This window comes from Myiozetetes cayanensis, unplaced genomic scaffold, assembly GCF_022539395.1.
Source record: "Myiozetetes cayanensis isolate MyiCay16 unplaced genomic scaffold, myiCay2020 scf6-25, whole genome shotgun sequence".
Lineage (NCBI taxonomy): Eukaryota > Metazoa > Chordata > Aves > Passeriformes > Tyrannidae > Myiozetetes > Myiozetetes cayanensis.
The window spans coordinates 51,182,160-51,203,324 of NW_026087853.1; the positions used below are offsets into that span (position 1 = coordinate 51,182,160).

At 40.9% G+C, this 21,165-nt stretch overlaps 1 protein-coding gene across 5 annotated transcripts in view; it reads right to left on the minus strand.

Annotated features, from left to right (window-relative positions):
• Positions 1-21,165, minus strand: part of DENND2B (DENN domain containing 2B) — a 167,065-nt gene that overhangs the window by 37,659 nt on the left and 108,241 nt on the right. For all 5 annotated transcript variants that reach the window (XM_050337187.1, XM_050337189.1, XM_050337186.1 and 2 more), the window contains 7 exons: positions 12,155-12,303; positions 9,676-9,891; positions 6,815-6,911; positions 5,838-5,882; positions 3,358-3,542; positions 2,612-2,721; positions 363-432 (listed from right to left, as the gene is read on the minus strand). In XM_050337187.1, the coding sequence (XP_050193144.1) occupies positions 363-432; positions 2,612-2,721; positions 3,358-3,542; positions 5,838-5,882; positions 6,815-6,911; positions 9,676-9,891; positions 12,155-12,303 (872 nt within the window). The remainder of the gene's footprint in view (positions 1-362; positions 433-2,611; positions 2,722-3,357; positions 3,543-5,837; positions 5,883-6,814; positions 6,912-9,675; positions 9,892-12,154; positions 12,304-21,165) is intronic.

The following is a 21,165-nucleotide window of genomic DNA, read 5'->3' on the forward strand; positions in this document are numbered from 1 at the left end:
AGCTGCCCAGGAGATAAACACTACTCACAAATATTTAGAAATACCAGGCTTGCCTTTGTTTGCAGTGTTGTAGTATTTCTGATTCTGCTTGAAAGTACATAATAAAAAGAATTTATAAAGTAAGTGCTTACAGAAGAAACTTTCCACATTCTTAGGAATTTCCTACCAGCCTGGGGATCTATTTGATCAAAACAGCCACTACAAATTCTTACTTTACTTGAGCTCCTCACATTTCCAGATATCAGAGTGAGAAAAACCTGTTTTTTTCTAAAACCACAAGAGACATCCTCAAAGTTCACAGTACAGTTTTGAGATACTGTTTAACAGAATTCTGCATTTTGAGGTGAAGGTGATGTACTTACCAACAGCCTCCTGCAATAGCCAAACCGTCGGCTCCCATCTTCCCCAGTCAGCATGAAAGAGAAGGTCTCACTAGAAGAAAGGAAATTGCCCAGATCTTACTGTCAGAACTGCAGCATAGCTGTGATTGCCATGAGGTAGATCACTCAGAAAGGGATAATGTCTTATCTAGTGAGAGATTCTACCCACTGTAGGGTTTTTCTCTCTGCCCTTCATTAGGACACACTCTGTGGGAAAATCTCCCTCAGCAGCAGAGCAAAAGGGCTGAGAATAACCCAGGTGTCTTATTAGCAGAAGAGATGGATGCTGAATTCAGGGACATGGCATCTCTTTTTACTGCAGAAGGAACACAAGAATCAGATTTTGAGGGCAGTATCAAAATGCTTCTTTACATTTAGATAAATCCTGTCTTTGGACTGAACTTTGCTCTTTAAGGGAGAACCCTAGCTATTCTCTAAGAGTAGAGAACTCATTTTCTAATTCAGAAACAACATAGATTTCCAAAATTCAGCTCATTTTATATCTATGTCTAGGATAAGTAGCATTTGTGACAGCACAGTGAAACAACAGTTTAAGGCTATAATTACAGAACAGGTAAAGGGATGGGTCTGTGAATTTGTGCCTGGGCTGAGGCACATTCCTGACTGCTTTGCAAATTTTAAATGGCATTGTATAGAACAATTCTTTGTGCTGGAATGCCAGGGTTTATATAATTATAGCTGTATATGGGAGAGATATCTTGTTTCACAAACATGGTCTCGTGAAAGGGAACAGCAGCAGAAGAGGAGACATGATGTATAGGCAGGGCTGTGGGCTTCCCATGCCAGTGTCACCCACACAGTTGTCTGCTTCTCCTTCTCAGTGTTTTCAATAACTCATTGTGCAGGTGCTTCCATGTACTGAATAATGCAGCCAAGGAACACAGAATACCACAGGATTATGTTGCATGTGCCATACATCTGCCTATAAGAAGTTCCATATATATTCTTGGCTACAATAATTTCTGCAGGTAAATGCTACTTCCTTGTCATCATGAAAAGTCCCTCTAGACACACTCTGAACAGATCTCACTCCATTTACGTGCTACTCAGACCATGCACCTTAACAAGTCACGTCATATTCTAGCAGAATATGGGGAGACCCCACCTGGAGTACTGCATCCAGATCTGGAATCCTCAGTGCAGTAAAGACAGGGACCTGTCAAAGCAGGTCCAGAGGAGTAACACAAGAAGTTCTCAAAGCAATGGAATAGCTACAAGGACAGGCTGAGAGACTGGGGTTGTTTATCGTGGAGAAGGCTCTGGGGAGACCTTATTGTGGCCTTTCAACACTTAAAAGGAGTTTCAAAGAAAGATGGGAACAGACCCATAGGCCCTGTAGTGATAGGACAAGGGGTAATGGTTTTACACTAAAGGCAGGGAGATTCAGACTAGATAAAAGGAAGAAATGTTTTACAATGAGTGTGGTAAAACACTGGAATAGCCCAGTCCAGAGTGGCTGTTAGACACCCTATCCCTGGAAACGTTCAAGGTCAAGCTGGACGGGTCTCTGACCAGCCTGATCTAGTAGAAGATGTCCCTAGTCGTGGCAGAAAGATTGGACTAGATGACTCTTAGAGGCCCCTTCCAATCCAAATCATTCCATTTCTATACTTTCAGTCTATCCTGTTACTTCTACATCTTTGCATCAACAGGTTCTGACATACCGATGGGGTGGGGGGGGAATAATACATTTTTGAGATTATTTTTGAATGAAAAAGAAAAGACAAGCCTGACTCTCCCTTCCCTTTCCCTTCTCTTGCAGTCATTCCTATCGACTGGAAGGGCTCCTCTCCTGGTGCAGAGCTCAGCTCCAAAAAAAGTTCTTAGACAGCAATGTTTTGGTACAAATGAAGAGTGTCCTGCAAATCTAAACAAGCACTCTGAGGTAAAAAATGGCTGGGACAGGTGGTGGGCAGGGCCCTGTCGTTTTTTAGATTAATTTTAAATACTTCCATTTATGCTTTTGAATTTAGCACTCAGAGGAACCTTTGAGCCTCTTCCTCTCAGCCACACAGGCCTGCGAGGCAGGCAGAACAGGGAAGAAGAAAGAGCACAGAACTTCAAAAGAAAGGAGAATTAAATACAGCTGCTTGATCATGAAGTGGCCAGGGCTCAAACTGCTGCTTCCTTAATTGGGCATCGCAGAGGCTGTGGCGGCTCCAGATGCTCTCCGTCAGCGCCGCGCGGCAGAGGAGCACCGGGATGGGTACCTGTTGTACTCGGAGACGGGGAGCCAGTCCTTGGCATCAGGGAAGCAGAACTGAGGGATGGCCTTGAGACGCTCCTCTGCTTCACGCATCTGCTTGGTCGGTCTTTCCAGCTGCGGGGAGAAAAGTGAGGCTCAGTCAGTCCCCGCAGTCCTGGCTGCACAGCACCGCTCAGGGGGCAGGGCTACCGATGAGCTCTGAGAGCAAGGGCACAACAGATTGTTCTTTATTTGTGCTTGGCAGAGTGAGGCATGGCTCCAGGACAGGTTTATAGATGCTAGTACAAAAGAAATAACCACTGCTGGGTTTTTGTTTTCTTTTTTTTAATTGCCTGAAACTCCCTTGTTGCACAATGGCCACTTAAAGCATAGCCTTAACTCACATACCTTTCTGCTGCAAGAGCACAAGAGAAATTCCAGAGATCAGAAAAAAAATCTTTCCACTGACTTCAGCAAGTTTTGGAATGAATCCTAATATAGCCAGAATGACTTAAAAGCGAAATATTTAGAAACTGAATTTAAACAGAGTCTTTAAAGCATCTACCATTGGACCAAACTCTCCAGCCCTGGAAAAGATAAATCTGAAAACAGGGAAAGCTTTCAGTTACCTTCTCTATGCCCGTCACTCTGTAACAGATTGCTTTGGAATAATTCTGAAAGCTCCATTTGAAAATTAGATTTGTATTCATTTTTCCACTTATTCACTTTACTGATCTTAGAATGTACTGTATGTAAGAATTTTTCTTTTACCTTGGGAAACTGATATGTCACTTCTGGGAGGTAAGTGTTTTTAGAGGGCTTCTTTTTCAGTGACACTACCACAAAATACTCAAATAACTCCCGTTCCTGCCATTCAATCAGCTCCAGTTCCAGGGTTCGATAACTTGGAGCCCTCTTCAGCATTGACTGGATGTGCACAAGACGCTGGGTATGAGCTGGCATTAAAAAAAAAAAAAAAAAAAAAGGAATTAAAAAAGAGACAGGTCATTACCTGAGACTGTAATGTATGTGTGTAAGCCAAAGCCATTCACAAAGGCCTTTCAATTTGCCAGTGTTATTCCAAGCATGTTCTCCTTTCAAAAGCAAACCTTCTCGTTAGCAAACCTTCTGTACTCTCCCTCACTAATTGCACCCATAAATCAAAACTCTCTCCAAGTACTCAAGTGATGCAACACTAAGTCACTGAAATAATTTGCAGTTCATAACTGTAAACCTGCCAAAGGTCTGTTTTCCCTTCACACATAAGACTAGATTATAAACCCTTGTGTGGGTGTGCAAATGCACTGGGGCCTCCAGGGTTTCACATCTCAGGCCTGATTTGGATCTGGTTTACATTGGTGAAAAAGAGTTCTGTGCCCTGCCTCTATGTAGCACAGCTTTTTTGTTACGAACCAGGGTATCTCCAGGGAAAGGGGACAAGAAGAAAAGGAAAGATGTGCCAATTGCCTCCCATGGATTTCTTTGCTAGTGCCAATTCAATTGAGGGACAATCTTAGATTTATGGTCACGCCCAGACCTCCAAGATATGCCTTTGTCAAGTGACTTGTCACTAGACACCTAAAATAGATTAGTCAGTAACATCATTACCAGTTCTGGTTGACCAAAAAGTGAAAACAGCTCAGTAAAATCAGTTTCCTGCATTCTCTGCCCCACCTCTTCACACCATGATCTTTGTGCAATGACAAACAAACTTTAGCAGCACATGCCAATCCCTTAAGGCTATCTTCACTGTCTTTGCCCACAGTTTGCAAAAGGCAGACTGTCCCTCGTGGAAGGAAAATAAGATGTCATAAGCACTTGATCACATCCATAATAAATTACCAGAAAGAAAGGGAAACCTCTTGATGACCAGTTGTCCTATAACTGGTTCAACACAAAAATGAAGAATTATTTTGATAAAGCACTTGGTGTGACTGCACAACCAGGGAAGCTAAATCTCAAGGAATAACCTGCCTGGTCCTGCCCTGAGACAGAGACAGCCCTACTATGCCAGCTGGCACTTCATATCTGTGAGAGGTGAAACCAAAGAGCCCACCCCACCAGATGGGGACCCAGTGAATCCTGTCATGCCACACATGACAACTGTGTCTTTGGCTGAGGATGCCCTGACAGCATCAGTGTAAATATAAGATCACTCAGAAACAGTTGGTTAGTGAGACACCAGACTGAAGATCCTCTGTTGCACAACAATGGGGCAAAAGCCTGCCAGTTTCCAGTGAAATCAGAATATCCTCCCAATAACACAAGAGAGGTGAGACCCTGCCTATCTTCCTCCATGGACCATGAGAACAATCAACCCGTATGTTTTTTGACACAAAGAGAACTGAAAATGCTTTGGGGCTGGTAGAGGTAGACAAAGGAGCAATGAAACTTTTTCCACACAACCCTAAAATGTTGCATGCAGCCTATTTTGGGTGTTCTTACCACTACTTATCTGGAACAAATCTATTTCCCTAAGAAAATGTTTTCGAGAAAGTTTTGCTGCATGAACAGTGAGTAGGTAACATCTGCAGCAGATAAACATGAATGCTTGCCCCTTATCTTATAACAACAGATCCACACTCTTGGGGTTTTTCCCCCCCTCATTTACTAACAACATTATGGGGTTTTAGTAATGAAATCTGTTGTTGCTGCCTTCAACTTTTTATAGGTCTCTTTCTGTATCAGGACTCTTGAAAAGCAAGGAGTCTTGAAAAGCAACTTACTGGCCTAGTTCAGGCAGAGTTTGTGCAGGTGCTGTGCACTGATAAAGGAATTTCTGCAATTTGGAGACTGCAGACTTATAAAAGAGTGTAAGAACCACTATGCTGGATCAGACCCAGATTCCTGCCTCCAGTGGCAGCTCACAGCAAACACTAAAAGCAGCATATGAACAACAAGAAAGCATCTTTAACCAATCTCATCCCTCTAAGTCTACACCCAGTAGTCAGTCTGGAATAGATCAGAATCTGTGAAGTGGCTAACAAAGCAAACCTATCAAAGGTCCTGTTCTTCATCATATGACACAGTTGCCAAATCCTTGTTAGATCCTCACAGCTCATTTTGTCCTTGCTTTCCACGTTTATGCTCCTGTGTTGGAACTTTTGTGAGCTCTGCAGTAATGGACTTAGCATAGCTCAGGAAAGAAAATACAGACCGTGGGGAGAAACAATGTGCAGTATCAGAAGAATGTACATTGGTAAGGTCAGTGACAGGGTCTGACCAGAAGTTATTGAAGGCTGATCCCTTACCTTTAAACCTGTCATCTGAGTCACTCTCACTCTCGCTGTTCTCATCTGCAGAGGACACACAGGGATCAGTTAATGCAAAACCAAAGCAAACAAACTCAGTTTACTGTGGTAAAACCAGGAAAAATCCTATTTCACATCTCTGAGCCTTGTGATCCATGCATGCACTTCTCCTCAGTCTTAAAATATCTTGAAATAAACAGTTTGAATGACTCCTTAGACTGTGTTTTCCTTGGATTCAATTCCAATTTTTCTTGAAAATAAGAGCTTCATTTTGATGAAAGTGCAAAATTCATTCTGCCTTACAGCAACTGTTTGCACTGAACTCCCATCTATGCTAAGCTGCAGAAGTGAATATTCCATTTAGAAAATGGATCTTAACCCTTTCACTTCTGTTTTCAGATTTTAATTTTTTTGGGAAAAAAAAAAATTTGTGGAGCACTTGAGAAGCCAAATTAAGCCTTGTGAGCTTTGTCTGTCTGGGCGACATCTTCAATCACCAGAACTCAACAAACTGAGTTAGAGTTAACAGGCAAAAGCAGACATATGACAAGATGTATTTCTGAGGGGTACTTATATTAAAGCTCTATTGCACTCTTACTACAAACGTGGCCTGAATTTGTTATTGGCTCCTGTTTTTCCAGAAGCAGTCTGAAGCACACTGTGAGTGCCAGGAAGAAGCGTGAAAGAATTACAAGGTCAAACCTGTGAATTTTGGACAAAACTCATAGATACAAGTGACTTGAAAAGTGAACTACAGAAGCTTGATAAGTCTAGCTGATCGTGGGATTAATAGGAGAGGCAATACTGAGAATCTCATTTATTTTTAGCTCATCCTCGTTTTCTCCTCTTTCAGAGAGAAAGTTATTGTTGTTCATGGAAGAAAGTTCCAAAGAGAGTAGAGTCCAGGGAGAAAAGAAGAGAATCTGTTAATCCTGTAACATTCCAATGGATTCACTGAACCATAACTTGCATCATACCTCGTAGGGATGCTGTCTCGATGTTGGACATAGAAAGTTTCTTCAGTCTTTTTTTTCCTCTTTTTGCACTGTAGATGGAATTGATTCTTTGGACAAGCTGCAAAATAAGAAAATGAGGAATCAGTAAGACTAAACACTTCTCTGACAGGAGACACTTAATTAAGCTATCCAAACAAACAATTTAACCATGGATGATACGGCAGCTGAACCCCCAAAGCCTTTACTATTTCAAAGTGCATTTTTTATTTCTCTTATTTTGAATCCCGTTTGCATGAATAAGTTATTTTCAATCTCACTTCTTTACCTATGGGTATATCTTTAAAAACAATTAAATAACTCAGAAACCTAAATCCCATTTTCCAAAATCCCATACCGATTTGCAATAAAAGCAATGAGCCTGAGGATTCAAAGGTAACTATCATCCTCTACCACCTCATTCCTCTAAGTTATTGTTTCTCTCTTCACTTGCATCTTCTAAATAATAGTAATCCATTAGCCTTATCCAGCTTTGCCACCTCTCATGGACCTGAAGATCATATTCAGATTTTGAATGCAAGTGTAAGGTGTACCAGAACCTCTCTGAACTGAGATTTTCATATGTTCAAATAAGCACAAGGAGTTGGGTCTAACTTTTTAAAGCTTTTTCAGGTACAGAGTGAACCAGCTGCTTTAAAGACACATGGTATTAACTGAGGATCTGGCCCATATGGACTTCTCCTCCTTCCCCTTTCCAACTCACCCAGTACTTATCTCACTTCAGAGATGTTGTACCTACTGTCCCCAATCTTATCCTTATCTACAAGAATATTTTGAAGTTAGTTGCTAGTCCTGTCTTTAGCTGGATTTATCCACCACTAGCCAGAATTTTAAGTCCTGGTAATCATTGTGACTTCCCTCAGGAGGGCTAATGCAGATCATAACTGTCTGCCAAAAAAAAAATCTGAGATGATGGAAAATATTAATGAGATAACTTGTGCTTAATGCCTTCAACAAGAGGTTGGGATTACTAAGAATTCATAATTAAACAGACTATTATGACTTCTGGGGAGTCATAATTATGTCATAATATGCAATTAATCTTCATAATGTCTTGTGAGTCAGAAATAGTATATTTTATTTCATAGCAGTTTTATTCATAGAACTACAATACATTTTGCAAAACCTATTTCACCTCAGCTTGCAGAGAGAGAGAAACTCAGTGAGAGATAAACTAATTTGCCATAGACACAGCAGAAGGCTTGTAACAGAGCACAGACTGGAACAAAACTTCACACAGCCCCTCCAATAGATGAAGAGGGTCTGGCCCAGAACATTTTGAAGTGTTATAAGCCTCACTTGTTCTCCCACTTGAAGCAGTATCCGGGACTTTGCCTCTAGGTGCTGACTGAGCCATGTGCAACCCACCAGCAAAGCTCAGCTGAACTTCTCTGCTCGCAGCCATGTGCCTGGCTCTGCCCACTGGGAATCCTGGCAGAGCCAGCAGGATAAATCCTTGCACAGCTCCTGCACGTGCACCAGCCCAGAAACTCCTGCAGGAAACCACTACGCAAGGCATCAGGAACCAGGACCGGGGGACCTTGCTGGGATTTTTCACTCCCCTTGCTGTGCTGCTTGGCACTTTGTCTGCTTGAGCTACTTCACCAAGGGTAAAATGCTTGCACTATGATGAGGAAAGCCCAGATGTTTGAAGGACTTGGGTATTGCTTCATGAAGCGTCACTGGGGGTGGTACAGAACATGAGTCTGAAATTTTCCCTCTAATAACTAACATTTTCTCAGTAAAAAACCCTGATATTCTCCAGCAACATGCGGGAGTTACAGTATATAAAAAATAGAAATCATCACAAGGGTTATGATAAAACTGTGAACATTCATATGCTGAAAACATAATTTCACATAAGGAGAATACCTGCCTCATCAATAAAAAAAAAGAAAGGTATAAAACTAAAAGCCAAACTGTCAAAGTTTTACTCAAAAACAAGTAGTAAGCTACTCTCTAAGTTACTATGTAACTTCCTCCATAGATGTATGCTCATTTGTGCAGTAAAACAATATATACCAAGAAAATGATATAGCTAATATTAAGTTATATATAAATATAGTTAATATTAAGGATGTAATTTCCTCTTTAAACAGAATTTCTGACTAATTGACAGAAACATGAAAATGTCCCTGTATTCACGGTATTTATAGCCACGTGCTTTAAAATATTCTCTCTAATAAGAACAGGAAAGAGTTGTATACAGAGTAAAACTCAACTTTGTTCACAAACCAAAATTAAGTACATTAGCAGTTCTCCCCCTCTCTGTTGCTATTGTACAAGAAAAGGTTTGTTGAGTTTTTTGGTTGTCATCTAGTGGCTTGGGATTTTTTTTCACATTACATTTTGAGTTGGAAATCTCCTTGAAAAACAAAAAATTAAGTTTTACTTCAAATCCGTGAAGGCAAAATGGTTATCAGGATGGGATAGGTTGTGAGTAAATGAAGGGAAACATATTAGGCCAATAATAGTTATTTTCCTGAGACCAGGAAACAAATTATAGGGAAATAAACCACTTCAGATGCTGTTGCATGTTATAACTAATAATTTCTTGGCCATCACCCATTCAAAATCATAAAGCTATGTACACAACAATGCTCTGGTCCACAGAGCTTAAAGAAGAGTGTGGAAAGCAGAATTGCCTTAAAATCAACTAAAAGGAGTATGGCTTGGCTCCTGAGAATTACTGTTCCTGTTTTGATCTAAATGCTCCTTTAGGATACAAAGAGTTTTTAGTGATGGCTAAAGGCTGGATAGAAATTTGGGAGCTCTTGCAGACAGGTGACCTGTCCTCAGCATAAGCCTGATCACGCTGCCAATACCTTTGGGATCCTCCTGGCCCGCCGTGTAGACAGCAGCTCGCTTGCAGTGCTCAGGCTGTCCTCATTGAGGCTGGAAGGGGAGGAGGGGATGCCAAGCTGAGCCAGCAGCAGCATGTCATCGTGGCTGTGCCGCTTGGGCAGCCGTGGCAAGCGGTGGCTCTTCCTTTCTGACCAGTTGGCGACGCGCAGAGACTGACTGCTGGGCTTCGAGGGCAGCTGCAGGAACAAGAACAGCTTGAGCTCATCCCCTCCTCAGCAACACAGAGCAGAGGCAGCTCTCTGTGAGAGAGTGGTGGCTACACGAGGACATCCCGCCAGGTGAGCCACTGCTCTGCGGGACATGTGTGAAGGGAGGGTTTAAGATCATGATGAAGGGTCAGGGGTCAATATCTAAGACTTTAAAGTTCAAAGAAAGCAACGGTACTTTTGGGTCTGGTGCATTTCCCTGAACTCACATCACATCAACTCTATGAGCCTTAAAAATCTGACTTAAAGACTTGTCTGACGTCAAAACACTGACCCAGTTGGCCTGGCCCATCTCTTTCAATTGCAGGAGTGGAGGTCAAGAGCAATTATCCAATTCAGTGCAATATTAATTCAATGTAATAGCAATTAAAAATAGCAAATTCAGAATACTTTTTCCTACAAAAAAAAAAGGCAAAAAAATCAAGCTTGAAGTATTTTCATGGTGTTAAGGAGTTTTAAAATCTGCCAACATGCAGAGGTGCTGTTACACCTTTGTCCTGCATTCCCAAAAAATTCCCTTTAAAACACAAAACTGTTATCACTGCAGGGGGAGGGGAAAATTTCACTGACAGGATTAAGCACCAAGTAACATCTGTCTTTAAAAACTAGGTTTCTTTTGAAGCAGTCCTTCAAGCAGCTCTGCTCAGCATTCAGGAAGCTTAATCAGTAGGCTGGCCAGGCTGGGTCCCCGCCTTCTCCTCCCAAACACAAACACTGTAAAGAAGTTTTACCAGCACCTCCAGGAAAAAGTACTGTTATGTAAAATGTCTGTCAATTGGCATTTGCTAATATTCTATCAGCACTATTATAAGTTATAAACCTGCAGTAATAAATGTCGCATTTTTTCTGCTTGGAGGGCTTACTGATTACAGTGCCATGCTATCTGGGATTAAGCGCAGGTGTTTCTGTGTGTATGGGTTTTGCATCACAAATACAAGGTCATTATAAAACATTGCTTTTGCATCTGATGACTTCAAAAACTGAAAATAACAAATGGGAAAGGAGAAGACTCAGTGGGATTCAAAATCAGTGTTTCTGAGGTCCCTGCTGACCACAGATTAGCACACCAGGAAAATCTACAGCAGTCTATACTTTAATGAAAGGAATTCTTTTTGGAGATGATTACTGGAAGCCTGATGACCTTCTGATCTCTTTCCTCTTGTTTATCATCATCCATGACTGAAAAGTCATGTTGCTAAGCCAGCTATGTTGCTATAATGGAAAAACTGGGTGATAAATTGTTGCCAAAACTACCATTCTTCAGGAAATTCAGCCTTTTCTATTTCTGGTCATTGGAGAATTACCCAGGCCCATAGCTGACCCGCTCATAGTGCCTCTCCACTTTAAATATCAGCACAATGACAGTGCAATTATGGCAGGACTGACTCCTGGCAGGGAACTCCCAGCAGCATTTCCAAAATAAGCTGCCAGAATAAAGACAGCCCTGTTGCAAAGATACCAGAGAGTACTTATTTACCAAACAACTTTACAGAAGCTGTTTAAATCTGTACGTTCTTTGGTCACCCTGTGTTAAACAGAGAACACTGGACAGTATCTCGCTACGGTCCTATATGGTTCCTACCCTAAGGATACACCGTCCTAGATTCTCTAGATGCTGCACAGTTCACAAAAAAACAGATTTGCTTTGGAAAATTTGCCACAAAATAGAAAGTCTGCAGAGTTCCTCATCTTTCATCTTTTGCTGTAAACATAACTTATACAGCCTTGTTAAATGCAGACATTCAGGTTTTTCTGATTATTTTATTTTTCATTTATTTATTGGGGGGACATAGTTGGCATTCTCCATTTTACAATAAAACATAACCACAGTATGTACTTCTCAAGAGCAAAGTCACAAGAAGCCTCAAATAACAATAAAACCGGCAAAATTAGCAGCTGACTTTTCCCCTCCTGCTTAAAATCACAGCAGCAAATGCAGAGGCAATTCACTAAGAGGTGCAGCCATACAAATAATTTAGGTCCAGATTTAACTCACAAACAACCGGTGGAAGGATTCTGATTAAAACCCTGAGGCCACAGCCAGCACAAAGGGCCACCAGCTCCTGCAGCCCTGGGAAGCTGAGCTACAGCTGCCAAGAGCGTTCCCAGCACTGACTCATGCGTTCGGCCTCGCTCTTTATCATCCAGCACGGCTGCTCTTCCTCCTATGCCACGACTGATTTCCTTGCAAAAGCTTTAAATAAGCTTCAAGCACAGAAAGACAGGCTGTTACCTGGGGAGGTGATGTGTATTTCCTGTTCTGCGGCGTCCACATCCTGTGCAAAGAATCTAGGGAATTCTCAGAGAGCTGATGGGATTTTCGGCCCGCGTGACGGCCTTTCAGCTCCACATCCTCGTACGGGTTTTCCTTGGGTGACTCGCCTTCACATTTGGGTTGGTTTTTTTTTAAGGAAAGAAAAACAGACAGGAATGTAAAATTAGAAAAAAAATAAAAAAAAAATAAAATCATGTGAACCAAGTGAAAGGCTTTTAGAAAAAGCTCCTCAGCTTTCAGCATGACTCATCCCTCTAGCTGCAGCTGGAAGTATTTGGAAGAGAACTTGGCTATGTGGTTGACAAGTTTCTTTGGATTTTTTTCACTGCCTTTTTTTTTTTTTTTTTTAAATAAAATACAAAGATTTCACAAGACGTGGTTCTGAGCATCTGCAGCTGTGGAAAATTTATTGAAATATAAAAGCTAAGGCACTTAACTACTTTAAAGTGTATCAGTAGATTTTATGAATCTGTAACAGCCACTCACAGGGTGAAATGAAGACCAATAAATAACCGTTCTCAACATACCACTCTTACAAACAATAAGACAGCCCTTATTTGATGCTACCTTCATTTTTCTCTTCTCCTGAGGGAAGGCAAAGAAAGAATAAACATTTTGGCTCAGCAGTGCCAAGAGAGAAGATTGAAAACATAAAAGGGTAAGAATTTCTGTCCCAACCATACTGCATCCTCAAAGTGTTCTTTAAAACATATCATGTCTTCCAATTAGGCAGCTATTTGTTTCAAGTTATGTAAAATTCCAGTATCCCAGAAGGAAACTCATCCTGCTAGTAATGGATAGAGGCTTGAACAGTTAATCACTAAATATGACATAAATGAAAAATACATGAAAAAGCAGACTGCAATCTTTGAATTTTTGGCATTTGAAAGTCAGAAACAAAATTTACAGTCCAGATTTAAGTGAAATCCAATATCCCCCAATTTCTCACAACTTCTGAACTTAGGAAACCTCTCACTGAATGAAGCAGCATGAAGATGAATGAGTGCCATCAACAAAATTAACATTTTGTATCCATTTTTTCAGACAGTTGATAATCAGCAACTGATTTAAAACTTCAGGTTTATCAAAGGGTCCTTCCAGTTTTCCAACCATCTTAAACAGAAACTCATCTCTGAAAAGAGTGATCTACTCAAATTCAAGGCTTGAATTTACAAAAAATTGAAACATGCAGGAAGTTCAAAGCTTATAAACCAACTTGCTTTTAGTTTTATATCTAAAGATGACTCTAAACCCCATGTTTTTAATACAATGTTACAATGCAAGCTAATTATTATAACAAACTCAGATTTTACTACATACTATGTCGATTAAGAATTAAGGACAGAAAGCTGTAGCATGGTTTATTATTCACACTGTTACAGAAAATATTCACAGCATTTAAAGGGTTGACAGCTGAGTCATAGGTGTTTTCATTGAGAGCAAGGCCTGGGTTAACACTCAGTCCATGTGACTACCAGCTATTTTGTTCTAGACAGAATTTCTTTATTTTACAAAAGAAAATAAAGGCAGTTTGTTCTTTCTACTTAATTGTTGAGCCTGGAAACATGAGACTGCTTGATTCATCAATTATCGCTGCAGGAACTTTTGCTGAACAAGTTCACATATCACAATAGAAGTGAAAATACAGTTCTGCTTCAGTAATGCATCATACTAAGATTTCTAGTCAAATATAAGCACAAGAGTGGATGTTTTAGCTCTTTTTTCAATAGAAATCTGAATCACTGCTGCTCTTGAAGAATGTCTGAAGTGGCAATCACAGCTTACTATTTCATCCAGAGGAAATCTGATTCCAGAGGCTGCACTGTCATTGTACATATGGAAAGAACACCTTCGGTGCATAGGGTATATGAAGGAAGACCTTTTAATAATTGAATGAACAGGATAAATCTTAACAAACAAATATTCCTAAAAAAAAAAAGTGTAAAGTTACAAGTGTCTTGGGATGCCTGTGGAATGGATTGATTCCTTCTGTGGGAAGAAAAATAGATATTGCACAGTAATTCTGTTATTTGTAAACTCTAGAGCTCTAGATGTGATAATCATAACAATGACAAATAGTCAAATTTGCAAAATGCTGTTACTTACTCACAGCTAATTGGGCTGTACTAGTATAATAAAATTTCTTGTAAGCCCAAGTCAAGTATAGGTCAAGCAAGCATTTTGGAATGGATTAACAGATTTCAAAACACCCAGCTACATGAGACAGTGCTCAAACATGCACTTCCATGTGAAAACAAATGTTATTGTATTCATCTGCAGAGTATCCAAACTTCTGAGAAACGAGCCCATCAGTGAAAAGACAACTTTTTTACAATGTAAAGCATTTGTAAGTTCTAGGGGGATTCTCTTTCCTAGACACAATGTAAAACAGAATTGCTTGAACCCAGTTAAATTCAACATAACTAATGTTGACCTGAAATACGAAGTATAGAAATGGGCCCAGAGAAGTCTTGGATGAGAGAAGAGGGAGGAGCAAGGCACCGTGAGCAGAGGCTGCTTTTCTGAGTCAGATTCTCTACCAAGAGAAAGTTTGGGCCAAATTCCTCTTAAATGTAATGTGAAGGTCAGAGGAGACACCACAGGGATTTTAACCCTTTCCCCTTGAACAGCGAGAGCTTCTTCAGCAACTGGTTTGCTGTTCAAGAAGTCTTGTTTCTATTCTTTTTCTCATTTTGCTTAAAAACCAAATTATTTCAGGGTGTTTGTGAATTTTTTTCACTTTGAATTAAAGCCTTGAGACCAAATACATCTCACTGTTATATTTTGCCTTTTTTTTAATGAATAAACTCCTTCCACATTAAATCAGTGATAATGAAATAACCCAGTCAATCAGAAACAACCTGGTTTTGCTGATTTGACATTTGAATGAATTATTTGTTTCAAGCAGTGAACTAGAAGAGACAGTTTATTTGTCTGTGTCTTCTGCTTTGATCTCTGCAATTCTCCTCAACACAACCACTTCTCTAGCCCCAAAGCCCAGGCAGGGAATGTTTGCAAGCTGCAGTTCTTTGGCATTCATTTGGACTTGCTGCAAAAGGAAAACATATTTACAATGAAAGAGCAAGGGAACGTCTTTGTTTCTGCCATATGGATGTCTCTATTGGAAGCCAAAAGGAGAAACATTATGCAGTAGAGAGGCCAGGCTATTCTTAACGAGGCTGATCCTACAGCCACACATGACAACAGCAGATTATCACTGACTTCAAAGAAAGCAGAATCAGATCCCCAGAATGCATATGGTCACTAACAGTAAGTCTTCGGCAAATACTGTCTCTAAACAACATCCCTGCTGCCAGATCAGTTCCCTTTATAAGCATTTTTTTTTTTAAGTTTCCCATTCTCTTGAATTCTATATACCAAACTGCTGAGTTAACATGGGGCATTTATCTACACGACATTTATCTTCAGAAGATCTCACAATTTAATGAGTGGTACACAGTGGAAAGAAAAGAAAGGGGAAAAAAAAAAATAAAACAACCAGTGATATTTTTAAAAGTCCTGAGGAATGCAGTGCCTTGAGCTTAAGCATCAATGAGTTTTCTCCAGAGGCTGCAGTTCCTCACTCTGTCAGCCCCACTGAGTCCTGAGGCAGCACACAATGTTCCTCTGCTCAGCCTCTCACACGTGGCAAATGGGAAGCAGAGGCAGGCTCAACAAGCCAGTCTCATGCTGAGAAAGGAGTGAAAAGTAAAGCTGAGGGGGGGAAAAAAAGCAGCAGGCAGACACTTCTCTATAAATGGCAGAAAGCAGGGAAATGCATAATTTCTTTCGAGATGGGAGAAACAATTATCAGAGGAATTAAGTGATTCACTAAGGGCTGATTATAACTCCAGCCTTTTGCACTGCCAGGAAGCAAAAAGCAGCAAACAGCAGGTATACAGTAAGGGAAAGGGCTCGTCAACTTGTGTTAGCTCGGGTGCCTAAACTGGGAGCCAATGTTCATAGAGGAGATACTGAATCCAGAGGGTGATGCTGAGTGCCCAAGCTAAGAGCCTATCACCTTTCCTCCTGGCTACATAGGAAGCCCTGGCCCCTGAGTTTCACAGCTCAGAGTTATCACCTCACAAATGACAAAATGTGTATTTCCTGCATAACAGAGCATGTGCAGAAAATATAAGGCAATTAATGTATTTTACATTATAATAGAGTGGGAGATGAAAGCTTCAGCTGACATCCAAGGAGAAAATTGGGAGAAAGCATAACATACTGCTCCCTAGGCAAGGGGTTGGAAATAGTGGCAATAAATGGGTGGGAAAAGAGGCCCAGATAAGTAGAATTAGGACTGAATAACAAACAAGTAGAAACACCCAAGTAAGCAATCTGTAAGAACCTCTTATGCTTGGGGCAACTTTTTACGTTGTTTCTGCAACAACAGACACAAGGTGTCACAACCACTCCTTTCAACACATAATCCCTCTGATGACACCTAAAGATCCTTGAACTATCTTTTCTGACCTCTGTCCATGACCTCTGTTCAGTTGTGCATAAAATCCAACTCATTTGGTCCTCACAAGCTCTTGCAGAGCATTAACATAAAATACCACTGGGCAAGGAAGAAGCAAGCAGAGAGAAGAATGGTTGGGGAATTTGCTTTTGGTGTCATTGAAGAGGAAGGAATGGGAGCGAACCTCTGAGTTCAAGCACTGCATGAAAGAACAGCACTGAACTGTGCAGACTTACAGCTCTCCGGCATATCTGGGCACTAAGTCCAAGGAACTGCCCAGTGGCGAGAATCCACGTGTGCCCATTGCAATGTGTGTGCACTGATCATTCGTTTTAGTCATAAGCACAGATTTGCACCACCAGTGCTGGAGGGAAACTTGAACCGCTGGGATGTTTATGAGCATGTTCAGATCAAATGGATGAAAACCACAAAATCTCCACACTCTCATAAGTATCTGAGCTTAGCTCTTTAGTACATAGATAAGCTCTTTCAACACCAGGGAAGCTGCAACTGTGCATCTCAGCTGAGGAATTTACCCCAGGAATCTTCAGAAAGAGGAACTATATCAATATCAAATTACAGCTAAAACATGTTATAGCTGCTTTGAGAAGCTATTGCTGAACAAGTGCTAAATTACAAGCCATTACCAGCTTATAGTACTATCATCACCCAGTGTATCAGCTCAGTACCATGACCTCAGAAAAGTAGTAGGGCATCTGTAATGTGCAGAGTGACAAGTCTAAAATGCAATTGACCTTTTGAGTCCATGGATTTTGTAGGCAACAACCTGTGCTTTCTGAACTTCTCCAGTTCTGCTTTGCCTTGCAATAAGCTGAACAAACACTGCAGATAATTTCAGTCCCTAGCTATCTCTGCAGGGACTGTGAGAGCTTAGAGCTGTAATCACAGTGAAGCATAGGGGAAAAGAATTAGCATGGCTGATAAATGAATAAGAAATTTCACCCTCATAATTCGCCCATTTACCACTCATTCCAAGGTCATGTGCACAAAACCATCTGATGAGCAACTGTTAGCACAGTTCAGCATCAGAACGCCCAAACTGCCTGCACTTCAGAGGCCTAACCCTGCTGACTTCAGCAGCCTCTGAATTTTAAGTAGGATTTGCCAGAGCAGTCTCATGGTTATTTTGCTCTGTTTTACTAGCCTGCAGCATTGACTAGAAAACCAGGCAATACAGCTGACAGAGACTCTCACAAGACGCTGTAGTGGATGGTATAGCAATGAGACAGACTCCACAGAGAAAAACTGAGATCTAAACAGAGCATAAGATGATTATTAAGAATAACTGGAATCCATGTATCCCAATGTAACAACAAAGCAGCAGGCTGATTGTCAACAGGATGAGCTAAAGTATTTGGCTTTTCTTTGACAGGCCCCTATGGATACTGTTTGATTTAATGTTCTCTGGCTGCCATTATCCTACAGTGTCTATTATTAAATTTGCTGCTATTATACTTCCCAAAATCTTACATGCTTTTTAGACTGCGACAGGCAGACTGTGGTGCAGAAGGAGACAGGAACATACAATTCCATGATAACTGCCTGTACCATCATTTTGCATCAATCCTAGCTCTGTCTTTGACTGACTATGTTGGAATGGGTCTGGCTGAAAACCCAGATGTTTTCAGAGAAGCACAGCACTGCTGGCATAGATGCAATCTCTCCAAGTTTGCTTCAGCTTCACAGCAGCCCGGCAATTTCAGTTCCTCCTCGATTTGTACAATCACTTTGTTGTGAGATGATAATATGACAGACTGTAATGTGCTTCAAAAACATGACAGGCAATAATGTGGTGCGTAAAGGTGGGATTTTACTTGAAAGAACAGCTCTCTGTCTTTCTAACCTTTACCCATATTTACTGGAAGAACTTTGCAAATATTCTAATTTGAAAGCAGTGTCAAGCTAGAAGATGTTCCAACTGGACTTCAGTCATCATTTCTGCAGTTCTTCTCACACAGAGTGGATTCAGTAAAACAGCTAAGTCATCCCTTTTTGTTACATGACATGCACTATGTCAAATTTACACAAGAATTCAAAACAACTAAGTGGTTTAGGAGAGACAAGGTGCCTTACCACAAGAGATAAAGGGAGTGACATGCTGTTCTGGACTCCACAGGGAAGGTTAAGCCACTGACATTCCCTCCACATTCAGGACCTTGCTTGTAGGTCCACACCTGCCTATTTTAACTGCTCAGGTACCCACCTGCATTAGGCTGCCTGACACTCCACTTAATAATGCTGATTTAAGATATATTGCTCTATCTCTTATGAGCCCAGGCACACAGGAAATCACTCAGAGATCCAGACTGCTCTGCTCTCTGAAAAGATTGTATTTGCCCATGTACAATACCAACCTGACCCTCCAATTTCAAGGAGAAATAACTACACCAAAAGAAGGACGTTCTGCTTTGTGAGTACCTGAAATCTGTACAGAAGATGTATATGATTTTATGATGAAGATGTGATTTTACTCAAAACTAAACCAAGCCAAAAACCAACCAAGCAAGCAAACAAAAACCCTTCCAAACATTTCTAGGTCTACTACCAACCTGACAGGTTTGAGATTTTATAATGATTTATTTTTCTCTCAACCCTCTGACTGTGAAGAAGGCCCATGCAATCCCAGAAATAATTGTCCTGTTTTAGTGCAGAAGTAAACAAGAAGCTGATTCTCCCAAACTGAAGTGATACTCAAACTGACAGATGTAAACAGCTAAACAATTGTCTAGCACTACACTGTTTCACTTTTCTGTCACCTTTGGTGTCAATTGTAACAAGATTCAATTATTATATACCCCTATAGAAGCACAGTGGTTAAGTTGCTCTTGTCAGTCTACCTTGTCTTAAGGTGCAAAATAATATCTGTCTAGAGAAGTGTCCAGCTGTTGAAAGGGCTCAGAGTCTCCTAACTATGACACTGAACAGGTCTGGAGAGCAAACAGGCGCATAAGAACCCCTTCCCACGGGGCCAGCGGCTCCCAGGACAGTGAATTGCAGGACATTCCCGACAGGAACCCACCAGCAAGATTCCATTCAGAAACTCATCCTGCTTTTAGAGATTCCAAAGCAATATTTGAGGTATTGCTTTACTTTCTAGATGGCTTCAGCTCCAGCTGCCAAAGCAGACACGGTAGCTGTCAGCAGATGCTTCTCCTTCAGGGAGAAACGAGGAGAAGATGGCAAGGTTTCAAGCTGGTCTCTACTGCTACAGGCAATATAAAAACACCAGATCCAAAGGTCTGAGTTCTTTTAGCATTCAACTGTTGAAGCCCAGCTTTAAGATAAAAACATTTCAGCTTTTAACTTTGCATAATAACCATGGCATTGCCCAGAAGAAAGATTTTTTTCATAGGAGTCTGTGCCAGTTGCCTGAACCATACACTTTTGACTATCCTTCTCTTGTCCGTGTTATCTCTGTCTCTTTAACAGCCAATCCATCTGCCCAAGTTCACATTCCAGCTGCTCAAGTCTCCTTGAAAAAAGCATTTCCTCAGACAGTAGGTATTTGATGGACTCCACCCTTTGCAGTATATCCTGCAGTGTCAGTTGAAAACACACCTGCATTTAATGAACAATAAATGTAGACTGTATCAACTGCAAGGTTAAAGGAGACTCACACAGCCCAGTGGTCTACACATCACTGGGACCTGCCACCGAGCAGCTCTAGCAAGTTTTGGCACTGACATCTATCGTGCCTTTGGCACACCACCTAAAGAGCACTCAAGAGAGCTCCTGGGACTCTAAAAGAGGTTAATATATTAGCACTGTCTTTCATGTTAGTTAACAGAGTTCTAAGAACTTTTTTTGACCGTTGCAATTTAGTGAGCAGGCACCAGTCCTGCATGTGAGCCAGTCAGAATGGAAACTTACTGGGGCAAGGCCTCTCTGCAGTAATAGATGTGTCGTAAATAAACTCATTGTTTCATAAACTATTCTTCTCATTGCACCAGTGAGCAACTATATTCATCAGAAGACAAATAGTCTCATATTCACAGACCTGGGCTACGTGCTGAAGAGTCTACCTATGACTTCAAAAACAGCAGAGAGGCAAAAAGCCTTTTAAGACACATATCTTTAGGGAGGAAAAGCATTTTAATTGCTTCTATTCTTCCACGTGAAAAAAATGTGTTAAATGAGGGCCAGGCAGCTATAAGAGGAAATGGCTCTTTCTTGGACAGGGCAAATGGAGTTATGCAACATTAAATTAAACATTCTCAATCTATGATGAAACACACAGAGCCCAGTTGAGCAGTGGGTTTCCTACACACCTCTGTAGCATCCTCTTGGAGGAAATCTTCACCTGTTCTACTGTGTACAGCACTCTCAGGAGCTGGAGTAAGAAGTTTTGCCCTTTTCAAGGACTTCTTCCACTAACATTTAATTTCTAAATTGAGTGCAATTTCACTCACAAACTATAATTTACCTAGTTTTACTACATTTTCTCAAATTAAACTCAATATTATGATTTCACTTTATTAATTCA